Source organism: Myxine glutinosa, chromosome 5 (genome assembly GCF_964187855.1).
Source record: "Myxine glutinosa chromosome 5, kmMyxGlut1.1, whole genome shotgun sequence".
Taxonomy (NCBI): domain Eukaryota; kingdom Metazoa; phylum Chordata; class Myxini; order Myxiniformes; family Myxinidae; genus Myxine; species Myxine glutinosa.
Genome location: NC_136265.1, coordinates 107,551,039 through 107,567,231, shown reverse-complemented (window position 1 = coordinate 107,567,231; position 16,193 = coordinate 107,551,039). Strand labels below are relative to the sequence as shown.

General features: G+C 50.9%; 1 protein-coding gene across 1 annotated transcript in view; it reads right to left on the bottom strand.

The window, feature by feature from the left end:
- LOC137428428 (uncharacterized) overlaps positions 1-16,193 on the bottom strand; it is a 154,852-nt gene that overhangs the window by 85,377 nt on the left and 53,282 nt on the right. The window contains exon 4 of the mRNA XM_078778503.1: positions 7,557-7,798. Within this exon, the coding sequence (XP_078634629.1) occupies positions 7,557-7,798 (242 nt within the window). The remainder of the gene's footprint in view (positions 1-7,556; positions 7,799-16,193) is intronic.

The following is a 16,193-nucleotide window of genomic DNA, read 5'->3' as shown; positions in this document are numbered from 1 at the left end:
CCAGTCTGAGAGGGGCCACAAAAACAAATATCCACCATTTTATTAACTCGCATAGCTTTGAGGCCCTTTTGTTAGGCCCGTGGTGACTTGCTCTCTCTCACAGTTTTATTTCAACTCTAATTCGATATATCATTTCATTTTTAACAGTCGCTAACATTGTTTTAGACTCGGTTGAAAAAAAACGGGAAGAAAATCCGATGAAAGTTTCCGTTTATAGAACGAAATACATTTTCGAAGGCCTATAACATAAGCCTTTATCTCGACTGTAATTCATGATCTGATTGCATTTTTATCGATGGTTTTAGTCTCGGTTTCAGCAATAATGGAGAAAATTCATGCACATAATTGCCGAGATATATTAATTACAACAATTACAACATTTTGATTACAACAACCCACTCACCAGGCAGTCTGTTTCATTAGGAGCGATTATACACCGCCCAAAGAAGTTTTTTTTTTCTCGAGGAAATAAAATCGAGAAATCTTTAATTATTTTTTTTTCGCACGAGTTTTCAAGGCTGAATCAATCGTGTACACATCCAGGATTAATAAAGAAACTCCATTTCACGTTTGTCCATCGCGCTTCTTTGTCAGGTTCTTGGTGCGAGTTGCTCTCGACGTCAGAATGTGCTCCATATGCGTCGCGTATATCCGAGCTGTCTTTAGGTCAAGGTTACGTAATGTGGGGCATGTGGGTGGTCATTCCTGCTTCTTTATGTCAGCGCTGTCTCAATGAGTTGCATGAGGGTCATTTGTAACTGACATTTTCAAAATGAATAAAATAATGAGGCAACAGAACGAGACACCAATGAACGTCGTGATCCGCTCCCACTCCCACGTGTGTGACCCCCCCCCCGCCCCCCTCCGTGGGTTTGTGACCCACCCTACCCCCGTATGTGACAGTTCCCCCCCCCCCCCCCCCACCTCCCGTGTGTGTTACCCACCCCTCCTCCACACCCCTCTGCCACCCCCCCCCCCCCCCCCCGTGGGTGACCCACTCCCCAGTGCAGAGTGTGTGTGTGTTGGTGTGTGTGTGTGTGTGTGTGTGTGTGTGTGTCTTTGAACGAGCATTCTGAGTATTGCGCTGCAATACATGTTCCCTATCGGCAGTTTGTCGTCCGGAAAACTGTGAATTATATAATTACCAACTCACGGTCTGAGGTAACTCGGCTAAAAAATTTCCGATTTGCACCAAATAAAGTTCATGAATGGTTGCACAGACCCCTACTTGTCACTAAAAGTGGAAACATAATGTAAATCGGAGTCAAAACAAGGAATATTAACAGCTTTGACTTACCGCACTCCAAATTATAGTCCGGAAAACTGTTGGGGAAATTACCAAAGTTCAAAGTGCCATAACTTTGTCAAAAATGATCGAAACGTCGTGACGTTCGAACTTGAGCTGTAACTTATCATGAGGAAACCATGTGCCAAGTTTGAAATCATTAGCGTTAAGAGTTTAGAAAAAAAAGTCCGGAAAGCTGTTCTTTGCGTGACGGACTGACAGACTAACGGACTGACAGACTGACAGACTGACAGACGGAGGGACGGAGTGCAAACCTATAGTCCCCTCCGGTGTACACCGCTAGGGGACTAATAAGAGAGAGACAGAATTGTGAGGAACAGAAATGAAAAAACGAGGTGTGTGTGTGTGTGTGTGTGTGTGTGTGTGTGTGTGTGTGTGTGTGTGTGTGTGTGTGTGTGTGTGATGGCGGCGAGGGAGAGGATTTGAGCTCTTGACGTCACATTTTACATGAGATGTAATTACACATTTCAAACTGTTTCCCATGTGCACGCACATGCATTCACATGTTATCAGAAGTAAATACATTGTGTAGACTGTAGATTACCGGTACATCATTTGTGGATCTGATAAATTGCCATTAACCATTTTGTAAAACTGAATGTGCAGCAACGAAATGAAGATGTCCAAATGTCACACACGTCCATGCCCATGGGATTCCCATGGGTGACCCCTCCAGTTAACAATATGCGATTATCATTAATTTTGTTATTAAAAGCGTCTTTGGAAAAACGCCACGATAAAGCTAATTTAACATTTATATACACCTCAACTGCAACCCCATTGACGGCAATGGCGGGGAAAACCCGCTCGGGGGAGAAACCCCCTTGGGGAGGGGTGGTGGGGGGGGGGGGGGAATGAATGCGCTACAACCTTCATTGTGTAACCCTTCGTCATCCTGTCGTCATTGGATAAGTAACGACAGAATGTATTGGCGTCAAAGATTCATCAGACAGACACAAATGGCAATGAAATGGCGTATTTTAGTATTGTAGCGGTTACCGCTGGATGCACACAATCGCCTTGCACCGGCCAGAACACGGCCAGACGCGCCTCTCCCGGGCGTGCCCGCTCTCGCCTTTCCAGGGCTCGCCCAGAGTGTCCGGGCATGCCCGCTATCGCCTTTTCAGGGCTCGCCCAGAGCGTCCGGGCATGCCCGCTATTGCCTTTCCAGGGCTCGCCCAGAGCGTCCGGGCATGCCCGCTATCGCCTTTCCAGGGCTCGCCCAGAGCGCCCGGGCACGCCCAGCCTCGACTTGCCAGGCCGCAGCCAAACACGCCCGGGCAGGTCCAGACTCGCCTTTCCAAGGCTCGCCCTTGACACCCGGGCATGCCCGGTATAGCTTTTGCCGGGCAAACTTCCTGACATAAATGTGTATATATATTGCTGCCCGATAAACGGGCTTATCAGAATACCTGAGCTGTTTTGTTTCAATAAAGCAACTCGGACGAATTCCGTCTTTGGTCGCGTCAATTCTTTCGACTCGCGTTGGAGCGCAGTTCCTTCATTGGTGACCTACCGACATGGATACGGCAGTGACGCTTAAACTGCCTACCTTCTGACAGGCTCACGCGGCTGTTTGGTTCGCTCAGGCGGACTCTCAGTTCGCCCTGCAAGGCATCACCGCGGACGACACCCGCTTCCACCATGTTGTGGCGGCACTCGGTTCCGCCACCGCGGCCCGCGCCTTGAGCCTCCTCGAGCACCCGCCGGCTGCCGACAAGCATGACGCGCTGAAGACACTCCTCCTCGACGCTTTCGCCCTCTCACCGGCAGCACGCCCACGGCGCCTGCTCGCTCTGCCCAAGCTCGGCGACACGCGCCCGTCAGAGCGCATGGACTATATGCTCTCGTTGCTCGGTGAGCACTCTCCGGATTTTCTGTTCCGCGAGCTGTTCCTTCGCCAGCTGCCTCACCCGGTACGCCTCGCCCTGGCTGGCACGTTGATCACGGATTCCCGCGCCCTCGCCAGGGAAGCCGATAAGATCTCCTCGGCGGGCCAGCACATCGGCGCGGTTACCTGGAGCCCGCCGCCGTCCGAGGCGACGCCCACGACGCCCGAGCGCCCTGCGCGGTTGGAGGCCGAACTGCCGGTGCAACTGGCGGCCGCCACGCTGCACCGCCCGCTTCCGACACGACGGCCGGGGCCTCCACCTGACCGTGCGTGGTGTTATTACCACGCCAGGTTTGGACACAAGGCTCGGACGTGCCGGCCCCCGTGCACTTTCGGCAGGTCGGGAAACGGCCGGGCCGGCGTTCATTCCCAGCCATGAGCGCCGGCCACTCGGGCAACTTGCTGTTTATTCGGGACAAAGCGTCTGGGCGGCGTTTCCTGTGTGACACCGGCGCCCAACTGAGCGTCATACCCGCCTCCGAGCAGGACAGGCGGGACGCCGTTTGCGGCCCCTCTTTGGTCGCTGCTAATGGCTCGGCCATACGCACTTTCGGCCCACGCGTCGTCACCCTCTGCTTCGGCAGCCAGCGTTTTCAATGGACTTTTGTGACCGCCTGCGTCCCCATGGCTTTGCTGGGCGCCGACTTCCTCTGCGCGCACGGGCTGCTGGTCGACGTCAAACGTCGTCGCCTTGTCAATGCCGAGACCTTCAGCTCCCTGGCGTGCACGATGAGCAGCTCCGCGCCGACCGAACTGGCGTGCGCCCTCCCGGCAGCGAATGAGTTCGCTCGCCTGCTCGCGGAATTCCCGGCCCTCACGCGGCCGACGGTTTTGGCCGTCGCGGTGCGGCACGGGATCGAGCACCACATACCCACTACGGGCCCGCCGGTCTACGCCAGGGCCCGCCGCCTCGACCCGGCCACGCTCGCCGTGGCGAAGGCCGAGTTCAACGCGTTGGAGCACCTCGGCATCGTGCGGTGCTCCGATAGCACGTGGGCCTCGCCACTGCACATCGTGCCAAAGCCGGGGGGTGGATGGCGCCCGTGTGGCGACTACCGCCGTCTCAACGACGCTACCACCCCCGACAGGTACCCGATCCCGCATATTCAGGACTTTTCCGCCCGTTTGGCGGGACGGGTCATCTTTTCGAAAATTGACCTGATACGGGGCTACCACCAGGTACCTGTCCGGGCGGCCGACGTCCCGAAGACGGCCGTCATCATGCCGTTCGGCCTGTTCGAATTTTTGCGGATGCCGTTTGGCCTCAAGAACGTGGCCCAGGCGTTCCAGCGCTTGATGGACGGCGTGCTGCGCGACCTGCCGTTTCTTTTCGTCTATCTGGACAATATCCTCATCGCCAGCACGTCCCGCGCCGAGCACCTCCTCCACCTCCGAACACTGTTCGGTCGCCTCAGCGAGCACGGCTTAATTGTCAACCCGGTCAAATGCCACTTCGGCGCGACCACCGTTGACTTTTTGGGCCACCGCATCACCAAGACCGGGACGTGCCGCTGCCGACCAAGGTCGAGGCCATCACCACGTTCCCGCGTCCCCGTTCCATCAAGGCCCTCCAAGAGTTCCTCGGCATGGTGAATTTTTATCACCGATTCGTGCCCCGCGCTGCTCAGCTCATGCGGCCCCTTTACGAGGCCCTCCAGGGCAAGCCGGCCAAGCATGACATTGTTTGGTCCGCGGCCATGGACGCGGCCTTCGCCAGCGCCAAACGGGCCCTCGCCGACGCAACGCTGCTAGCTCACCCGGTGCTCAACGCGCCCATCGCCCTCACTACGGACGCCTCCAACTACGCGGTGGGCGCCGTCCATGAGCAATGGGTGGACGGGGTTTGGCAGCCACTCGCTTTTTTCAGCCGGCAACTCCGGCCGAACGAGTTAAACTACAGCACGTTCGACCGCGAGCTGCTCGGGCTATTCCTGGCCGTTCGCCATTTCCGACACCTCCTGGAGGGCCGCCTGTTCACGGCTTTCGTCGACCACAAGCCGTTGGTCTACGCAGTGGCTAAGGTCACGGAGCCGTGGTCGGCCCGCCAGCAGCGCCACCTCTCCGCCGTGTCGGAGTTCACCACGGACATCCGGCACGTCGCCGGCAAAGACAATGCCGTGGCCGACTGTCTTTCTCGGGCCAGCGCGAACGCGGTCCACCTCGGCGTGGACTTTGCGCTCATGGCGGCCGACCAGACCACCGACGCCTCGGTGCAGGCACTCCGTGCGGCGGACACGGGCCTCCGCCTGGCCGACATTCCCTTCGCGGGCACCGTCCTGCTCTGCGACGTCTCCCAGGGCCAGCCTCGCCCCATCGTGCCTGTTTCCTGGCAGCGCCGCATCTTCGCCTCCATCCACGGCCTTTCTCACCTGGGCCGGAAAGCTTCTCAGAAGCTGGTGTCGGCGCGTTTCGTCTGGCACGGCCTTCGACGAAACATCCGCGACTGGGCCAACGCCTGCACGGCCTGCCAGCGGGTCAAGGTCCACCGCCACACCCAGGCCCCGCTGGCACCTTTCGCCGTGCCTGAACGGCGTTTTGACCACGTCCACGTGGACCTGGTGGGTCCCCTGCCCCCCTCGCGGGGGTTCACCCACCTGCTCACCATGGTGGACAGGACCACCAGGTGGCCGGAGGCTGTGCCCCTCGCCTCCACCACCACTGCCGACGTGGCACAGGCGTTCATCGCCACCTGGGTCGCGCGCTTCAGTGCACCAGCGGACATCTCGTCCGACCGCGGCCCACAGTTCACGTCTGAGCTTTGGGGCGCAGTCGCCCTTTCGTTGGGGGTCACGCTGCACCGCACCACGGCCTACCTCCCCCAAGCCAACGGGTTGTGCGAGCGGTTTCACCGCTCCATGAAGGCCGCACTCATGGCCGGCCTTCAGGACGACGGTTGGGCCGACCGGCTGCCGTGGGTCCTTTTGGGCCTTCGCACGGCCCCCAAGGAAGACCTCCAGGCGTCCGCCGCCGAGCTCGTCTACGGCCAGCCGCCCGCGTGCCGGGCGAATTCGTGCCCGACGCTAACAGTCCCTGGTCCGCCGCTCGCCAGCGCTCGGACCTCCAGGAGGCCGCCGGACGATTTGCCCCCGTGCCGACGTCCCGCCATGGTGGCCCCCAGTCCTACGTCCCCCCGGCGCTTCGCACAGCGGAGTACGTCTTTGTGCGTCATGACGCGCACCGGGGGCCACTCCGGCCGCCGTACGACGGGCCCTTCCGGGTCCTGCGACGGGGCGACAAGTCTTTCATCGTCGACTTCGGCGGCCGGCCGGACCGGATTTCTGTGGACCACCTCAAACCGGCGCACATGGACGTCGACCGGCCACCACGGTTGGCCCTTCCTCCGCGGCAAGGCCGCCCCCCGTCCACAGTTCCCCCCGCTCGACCACCCACCACCACGTCGGACCCCTCCCCATGACCCTCCAGGGGTCGCTTCGGCCGGGTCATCCGGACCCCCCTTAAATTGACCCTGCCGGTGCAGGTCGATTCTGGAGGGGCGTGTGTAGCGGTTACCGCTGGATGCACACAATCGCCTTGCACCGGCCAGAACACGGCCAGACGCGCCTCTCCCGGGCATGCCCGGACTCACTGTTCCCGGGCACGCCCGAACCTCCCGGGCACGCCCGGTCTCGTCTTTCCCGGGCATGCCCGCTCTCGCCTTTCCAGGGCTCGCCCAGAGCGTCCGGGCATGCCCGCTATCGCCTTTTCAGGGCTCGCCCAGAGCGTCCTGGCATGCCCGCTATCGCCTTTCCAGGGCTCGCCCAGAGCGTCCGGGTATGCCCGCTATCGCCTTTCCAGGGCTCGCCCAGAGCGCCCGGGCACGCCCAGCCTCGACTTGCCAGGCCGCAGCCAAACACGCCCGGGCAGGTCCAGACTCGCCTTTCCAAGGCTCGCCCTTGACACCCGGGCATGCCCGGTATAGCTTTTGCCGGGCAAACTTCCCGACATAAATGTGTATATATATTGCTGCCCGATAAACGGGCTTGTCAGAATACCTGAGCTGTTTTGTTTCAATAAAGCAACTCGGACGAATTCCGTCTTTGGTCGCGTCAATTCTTTCGACTCGCGTTGGAGCGCAGTTCCTTCAGTTTGATGATTGGGTCCCAGAATTGGTTCACCAAACAAAAGCTAAAAGCTGATTATTTTTTTGATCTAGAGCTGAAAGGCCAAGGCTGTATAAAATCATCAATTTCAATTTGGTATTTTCCTTCAACTGTTTTCATTATTTTGAGCGTACGGAAGAATACGATGTCTGAATACAAACGGACCTTTTGCATTTTCAGATGCTTTCTCGTTTCTTATTGAGTTGCAATCTTAACTGTAGAACAGAATGCTGAAGAAGAACAAAAAGAGAACATGTACCTGCATTTATCCTTTCTGGTGTGTCGTGCAGGTGGGTAATGCTTTGGGTGGCATTTTGCCTCGTGAAGGAGTTCCGTGACAGCCTGGGTGGTGGTGGCAGTCTCCGCTGGGCTGGGGTCAAACATGGACCGCTCACTGAGACATTTGTTCGAAGGCCTGAGGCTTCGCTAGGTCCCAAACAGGCCATTGGTGGCCAGGAACACGGTGTTACACCACTGGAGATAGACACCAGAAGGCCAACGCTGGAGCAAAGGTAAGGGAGGAGAGGGATTGCAAGAAAAAAGGGAAATACCGAATTTCAGGTTATACGACACAATCAAATGGTGAAAGTGCAACCTTAAAGTCTGCACAATTTATCATGGTACCGTCTTCAATAATTCTTTCACATGTTAATATCCATAGACATGGTAATGGCTCTCACCAAGTTATTCTCGGAGGGCAATGTACGCAATAGGGTGAAGAAGAAGAACCCTTCAAAATGAATCTACCTCTCTTGTGAAGGCAGGACTATTTTCCATACAAATACAAATTAATTGCCTATTTTTATTTACATGCCAATGTTATATACTAAAAATGATGTCACCATATAGTGTACAAATTACCAAGCTGAAGCACAACATTCCCGAAAGGTCACTGACCTTATCGGCTGAAATAGGTCATGCACTATAAAATAGTGACATTAGCTTAACTAGGTCATGCACTGCAAAATAGTGACCTTCAGCTGAAATAGGTCATGCACTGTAAAATAGTGACCTTCAGCTGAATTAGGTCATGCACTAGTGACATTAGCAGCTGAAATATATCATGCACTGTGAAATAGTGACCTTAGCTTAACCCTTTGAGTGCGGAATTTTTTGGGATAAAAATACCCCCGGTACGGGATGAATTTGGCATTACGGGAATGCAACCACGTACTGACGATCTATTTATAGGTAAAGTCGATGACGTGTTGTAACGTCATCCGTGCACAAAACTTTTTCGCGGGTTGCGGCACTGGACGTCATCCATACTCAAAGGGTTAAATATGTCATGCACTGTAAAATAGTGACCTTCAGCTGAAATAGGTCATGCACTAAAATAGTGACCTTCAGCTGAAATAGATCATGCACTAAAATAGTGACCTTCAGCTGAAATAGGTCATACACTAAAATAATGACCCTATCAGCTGAATTAGGTCATGCACTCATGACGTTATCACCTGAAATAGGTCATGCACTGTAAAATAGTGACCTTAGCTTAACTAGTTCATGCACTGTAAAATATTGACCTTCAGCTGAAATATGTCATGCACTGTAAAATAGTGACCTTAAGCTGAAATAGGTCATACACTAAAATAATGACCCTATCAGCAGAATTAGGTCATGCACTAGTGACATTATCAGCTGAAATATGTCATGCACTGTGAAATAGTGACCTTAGCTTAACCCTTTGAGTGCGGGATTTTTTTTTGATAAACATACCGCCGGGACGGGGATTAATTTGGCATTACAGGAATGCAACCATGTACTGACGATCTATTTATCGGTATAGTCGATGACGTGTAGTAACGTCAAACGTACACAAAACCTTTTCGCGGGTTGTGGCACTGGACGTCATCCATACTCAAAGGGTTAAATATGTCATGCACTGTAAAATAGTGACCTTGGTCAGCTTAAATATGTCATGTGCTGTAAAATAGCTACATTCAGCTGAAATAGGTCATGCACCATACAACACTTACAACAGTGACCTTGGTCAGCTTAAATATGTCATGTGCTGTAAAATAGCTACATTCAGCTTAAATAGGTCATGCACCATAAAACAGTGACCGTGGTCAGCTGAAATTGGTCATGTGCTGTAAAATAGCTACATTCAGCTTAAATAGGTCATGCACCATAAAACAGTGACCTTACTCAGCTTAAATAGGTCATGTGCTGTAAAATATCAACCCTGTTTAGCTTAATTTTGTCACACATTGTGGGACGGGAGAAAAATCTTGATGGTTCAAATGAAAATTCCATTAGTGATTTGAAAATCCGTTAATCCTTTTATTGATTCGTTTCATTTACCATTGGAAGACCATCATGCAATTTGCTTTGGGGAGCAAATGCCAAGAAATAGAGGACATAATGAGGACGGATGGGGGGGAAAATCCTACTTTCATCCCCAACAACTCAATACAAACGAATAACTTTCAATTTGGCCAGGGTGGCGACACACGTGGCTTTAAGAACAGGAATACGAGGAAGATGAAAGAAAAGGTTAAAGCTTTTATTATATAAGAGCCACGTACTCCAGTCATATCACATGACCTTCTCCAAGAGCATTTTATATTTTTAATGGGGGGGAAATAACTGGCAGAACAGAACGGGACAACCATTACAAGGCGTGCTTTCCATAAAGGTTGAAAAACAAGACATAATGCGAGGTTTAATGATCCCAGCTTGTCCCTCGTGTTCATAAACAAACAGAGAAAAAAATAAAATGAAATATCAACGAAAAGGAAGAAGAGAAGCCGGGACAGAGCATCATGTCCTGGAACAGAGTGTTACGGTGGCATATGCTCGACTCTTAACAAAACCGTTTTCATTCACAGCACTTTCCCTTCCTGCTTTCCACTTGGTATCACTAATGATCAATCGCTCAATCGTTTCCATGGTGACGTGTGCAAGATGACTCACGGATGTGTGTTGGATGAGGAATACGAGAACGAGGGGGCCCTGATCCTTACATTCAATTCGATATTTATCGCTTTCCTCTTTAGCGTCCTGCGTCCCAGTGTATGACCCATCGTGCTTTCCGCAAGTGGGTGGGAATTTCAAATTGTACCTGCGAGAAAGTTTCGTCCATTTGAAATGTCATTGCTGAGGATCAATCATGGCAGCGCAGGATTTGGTGAAGTTTGGGCATTTGTTTGCTGATCATTTCTGTATCTTAAAACCGGCTGATTGGTCATGGAACTGGGACATGGACCTCAATGTAAAAGAAGACCTCATCTTGTCTGGGTTTGATCCGTGATCTGACCGTTCAGCTTGAATTGGTGCTTTGTAGACAGGGAATGAGCCCCAATTGGGACATGGACCTCTATGGAAAACAAGACCTCACCTTGTCTGGGTTTGATCCCTGATCCGTCCGTTCACCTTGAATTGGTGCTTTGTAGACAGGGAATGAGCCCCAATTGGGACATGGACCTCTATTGAAAACAAGACCTCATCTTGTCTGGGTTTGATCCCTGATCCGTCCGTTCACCTTGAATTGGTGCCTTGTCGACAGGGAATGAGCACCAATTGGGACATGGACCTCTATGGAAAACAAGACCTCATCTTGTCTGGGTTTGATCCATGACCCGACCGTTCACCTTGAATTGGTGCCTTGTAGACAGGGAATGAGCCCCATTGGGATATGGACCTCTATGGAAAACAAGACCTCACCTTGTCTGGGTTTGATCCCTGATCCGTCCGTTCACCTTGAATTGGTGCTTTGTAGACAGAGCATGAGCCCCATTGGGACATGGACCTCTATGGAAAACAAGACCTCACCTTGTCTGGGTTTGATCCCTGATCCGTCCGTTCACCTTGAATTGGTGCTTTATAGACAGGGAATGAGCCCCAATTGGGACATGGACCTCTATTGAAAACAAGACCTCATCTTGTCTGGGTTTGATCCCTGATCCGTCCGTTCACCTTGAATTGGTGCCTTGTAGACAGGGAATGAGCACCAATTGGGGCATGGACCTCTATGGAAAACAAGACCTCATCGGAAAACAAGACCTCATCTTGTCTGGATTTGATCCCTGATCCGTCCGCTCACCTTGAATTGGTGCCTTGTAGACAGGGAATGAGCCCCAATTGGGACATGGACCTCTATGGAAAACAAGACCTCATCATGTCTGGGTTTGATCCCTGATCCGTCCGTTCACCTTGAATTGGTGCCTTGTAGACAGGGAATGAGCCCCATTGGGACATGGACCTCAATGTAAAACAAGACCTCATCTTGTCTGGGTTTGATCCGTGACCCGATCGTTCACTTTGAATTGGTGCCTTGTAGACAGGGAATGAGCCCCAATTGGGACATGGACCTCTATGGAAAACAAGACCTCATCATGTCTGGGTTTGATCCCTGATCCGTCTGTTCACCTTGAATTGGTGCCTTGTAGACAGGGAATGAGCCCCATTGGGACATGGACCTCAATGTAAAACAAGACCTCATCTTGTCGGGGTTTGATCCGTGACCCGACCGTTCACCTTGAATTGGTGCTTTGTAGACAGGGCATGAGCCCCATTGGGACATGGACCTCAATGTAAAACAAGACCTCATCTCGTGTGGATTTGATCTGTGACCCGACCATTCACCTTGAATTGGTGCTTTGCAGACAGGGAATGAGCCCCAATTGGAATGTGGACCTCAATATAAAACAAGACCTCATCTTGTCTGGGTTTGATCCATGACCCGACCATTCACCTTGAATTGGTGCCTTGTAGACAGGGAATGAGCCCCATTGGGACATTGACCTCAATGTAAAACAAGACCTCATCTTGTCTGGGTTTGATCCGTGACCCGACCATTCACCTTGAATTGGTGCCTTGTAGACAGGGAATGAGCCCCATTGGGACATTGACCTCAATGTAAAACAAGACCTCATCTTGTCTGGGTTTGATCCGTGACCCGACCATTCACCTTGAATTGGTGCCTTGTAGACAGGGAATGAGCCCCATTGGGACATTGACCTCAATGTAAAACAAGACCTCATCTTGTCTGGGTTTGATCCGTGACCCGACCGTTCACCTTGAATTAGTGCCTTGTAGACAGGGAATGAGCCCCATTTAATTTTTACCTTGACCTCCATAGCTGATGTATAAGTGAGTGCGCTGTCCCTCCAAATGAGTGTTCAGCTGGGGTCCAGTCTGCTAGGATTCTCTGGTGGACGTTAAGGACCCCACGGTGTCTTTGTCAAAGTAGGTGGGCCATCTTTGCTCATGCATCCTGAAAAAATTCAAATCCTGTCCCAGTTAGCCATGGGGCTCATACCGGTCACCTTCTCGTGATGACCCCGAGCCACTATCAATGCACTAAAGAACCAGCACTCTACCAGGACATAAAAACGTGGGTTACAGGTAATCAGCAAACCTCGAAAGATCAACAAGAAGGGTAACAGATATACAGACGGTCGAGAGTGACCTGCCCAACAGGTTAACCTCATGGTTATTTTGAAGCCAATGTATGGATTGAAATATCATGAAAGATGACACCCAGTCATGAAGGAACAATTCAAAACATGTGAAGGGACTGATGGAAGTCTGAGCCGCTCTCGATCTAAAACGTTTTCTGAAAAAGTCAAAATGTTCATATGTTTACTTGGTTTATTCACTTTTTTATGATTTCTGATGCTTTTTCATAATTTGCACCTGCCTTTTCATTCATTCGATTGCCCAAATAAATCTTTCACACACACACACACACACACACACACACACACACACACACACACACACACACACACACACACACACACACACACACAAATACCAGAGAAGGTATCCCTAACCGTCCTAGAAAAACAAGACCCAAAGTCTAACAGCGGCGTAGCCGGGCTTGTTTGATACTTTAGTTAAAGGGGATTGTATTACCTGGGTGGAGATACCAGGTAGCAAATAAAGTAAGTATAAAATTTTTTTGAAGTACTCGAAGTCTCTAAGGCTCTAAGCTGTCTGTCACCATGGAGATGAAGAGATTGCATTGAGACGCTGGTATATTCTATATGTTGGTGAGTTAGTCAACACTATCAAAGTGACCTCAACACCATCCCGACACACACCACTGTGTGTGTTACAGAATGAGGTGTTTTACAGCAGCCGGAGTACAAATCCTGCCACGAACCTCCTTGAGAGTGGACCAGGTACCCTGGTACTCATTTTGCCGACCTGGGAAGGATGACAGGCTCAGTCAACCCCACCTGGTGTTAATTAAACAGCTGACCAGGATTGGAACTCAGGACCCTAAGATCCCAAGCCCTCCACCCTAACCGTCAAGTTAAGCCTGAATCAAAGTTTTAATTATATATGAATCTGGGGGGCATGCACCCTGCCCCTTCCGCCCCCCCTCCCCCTCATATATCATCACCCTGTTGTCATAATTTCAGTTCCCCCCAATCATCAAGTGCGATAATTTGCCCCAACCAAGTATATGACGTAATATATGAACGTTCCCTAAAGGGTGTCGAAAGAAACATAACTGGCAAAACCAAATAGCATTAATTTCTACCTTTGAGACGCGGAATTGTGGGTAAAAACTCGCCCATTATGTCGGATAAATATGTGAGGTACATACATACATACGGATGTATGTACCTCACAATTGAGTGTTTGAGTACCAGCACACTGGTAATTCCCTGTTTATCGTAAAAGGCGACAAACAGGGTTGGCGGCAGGAAGGGCATCCGGCCGTAAAACATTGTTTCAAAAAGGGGACCAAAAAACAACAACAACCACGGTCCCCGAAAAGGCCAACCCCCGCTTTGCGGGGGAAAATGGCCTCTAAACAGTGGGTTTTTTTTTTTAATACATACATACGGAGAGACAAACGCTGTAACCACAGAAACCAAACATCTACAACGTAAAAAAAATCGTTTGTTTAATCACGAATTTGAGATTTCAAAAAGTCTCTCTGAGAGTTTGAAGAAGAGGAAGAAGCGCTAAAGTATTGTTTATTCACACAGCAGTTTGAATGGAAACATTTATAATTCTACGACAGTAGAAACCCTTTAGAAGGACACGGAACGAGCATTCAAGATTATATATATATACAGTAGTGATATTTTGCGAAGCAATATAAAAATATCTATAACAACACAGAAGGAGGCTACAAACAACAACAACCACAACCACGATAACAATCGCGGGTTATAAAAGATCCTTATTTTCACATGTTTTACTTCATCTGTTTCACATGTTTGTTTGTGTTTCACAATGAATGAAAAACGTAAAGGTGGAGCATGCAGATTGTGATACATGACAGGTTCAACGATATGTCCGGCCTGAACGGCATAGGAATCAAAATGGCGGTGTGTGGAGTCAGCTGCCGTACCACCGTAATGACATCACATCACACCCTGTCATGTGACCAGATCCTCAGCTCTGATTAGTGTACGTTTGAGGGGACGTACATACATACAGATGGACAGACAAACATTATTCGAGACGGCTTTGCCCTATGGGCTACGCCGTAAAATTTGCAAAGACAGGTACAAATCTCGACGCATGGCTTGCGGACTTCCTCTCTGGTCGTAGGCAACGTGTGGCCCTGAATGGATTTCTCTCATCTCCCCTTCCTGTTCAGGCTGGAGTTCCCCAAGGTAGTGTTCTGGGCCCTGTGCTTTTTCTGGTCTTCATCAATGATCTCTCTGACTCTCTGGAAAATCCTCTATATCTCTTTGCTGATGACTCCACTATCTGCTGCTCCATTCCTCATCCCTCAGATCAGCAGTCTGCAGCCTCCTCACTCTCTGCAGACATGGACAAAATCACAGACTGGTCAAACAAGTGGAACATGTCTTTCAATCCTGACAAATCTCACACCCTTACTATGTCTCTCCGAAAAGACCGACTGGACAACCCTCCCATCTACTTTCTCAACAATCCTCTCCAAGAAGTTCTGTCACTCAAGCTTTTGGGTCTCACTATCTGCCATGATCTTTCCTGGGAAAACCACTTTTCTAAGCTGGCCTCCAAAACCAGTCGCCGACTGGGCATCCTCCATCATGCGAAGTCCTTCCTTGGCACACCTGAGCTCCTCACCACATACAAGGCTTTCATCCGCAGCTCAATGGAATACTGTTCCCCCCTCTGGGCTGATGCTCCTGCCTCACACCTAGCTCGGCTTCACGCTGTTGAAACCAGAGCTTTCAGAATCATTGGAATCTCCCGCGATGAAGCTGGTTGTGAGGGCCTTTCACTCACTCACCGCAGGCAGGTAGGTGGTCTTTCTGTCATCTACTGACTCCTATCCGGCCTACCTCCGCCAGCTCTATCTGTGCTCTGTCCCCAAAATATTCCTGCAGGTCGCACAAGATCTGCCAGCAACCCTCTTCTGGTGAAATTGCCAAAATCAAGACTCTCTGCTCACCTTCACTCTTTCATTCCTCTTTACTCCCACCTCTGGAACAAAGTCCCTCACTCTCTTCAATCCCACTCCTCCCTCCAGGTCTTTAAAACAGTTGTTCACCACAATCTCTTATCTTCCCCCATCCAAAACCTTTATCTTTTCTACCTTTTCTACCATTCACCCCAGATCCACTTTTTTGAAAGACCAACTTCTTTCCTGGAATTCCGAGAGCAGTGTCCATGCGTTTTATAATTCCCCCACGCCCCCCCCCTACCCCCCCTGTCCCATGCCTCCTCCCCCCAAGCCCTCTCCCTCCCACAGATCTCCCGATGTCCCTGTTCTCTACTGTTGTACTTGTTTGCTTCCCTCTCTCTCCCCATCTTGTCTCCCGCTCCCTTTATTGCATGTTTTGTGTGTCCATATATATATATATATTTTGTGATTAATGTTAGCTCTTACACGAGCCTGGATCTTGTATACAAAAAAAATAAAAATAGAAGGTGTCACACAATAAACTGAAACAACAATGAGTTGCAAAAGGACTCTCTGCAAAAGAAC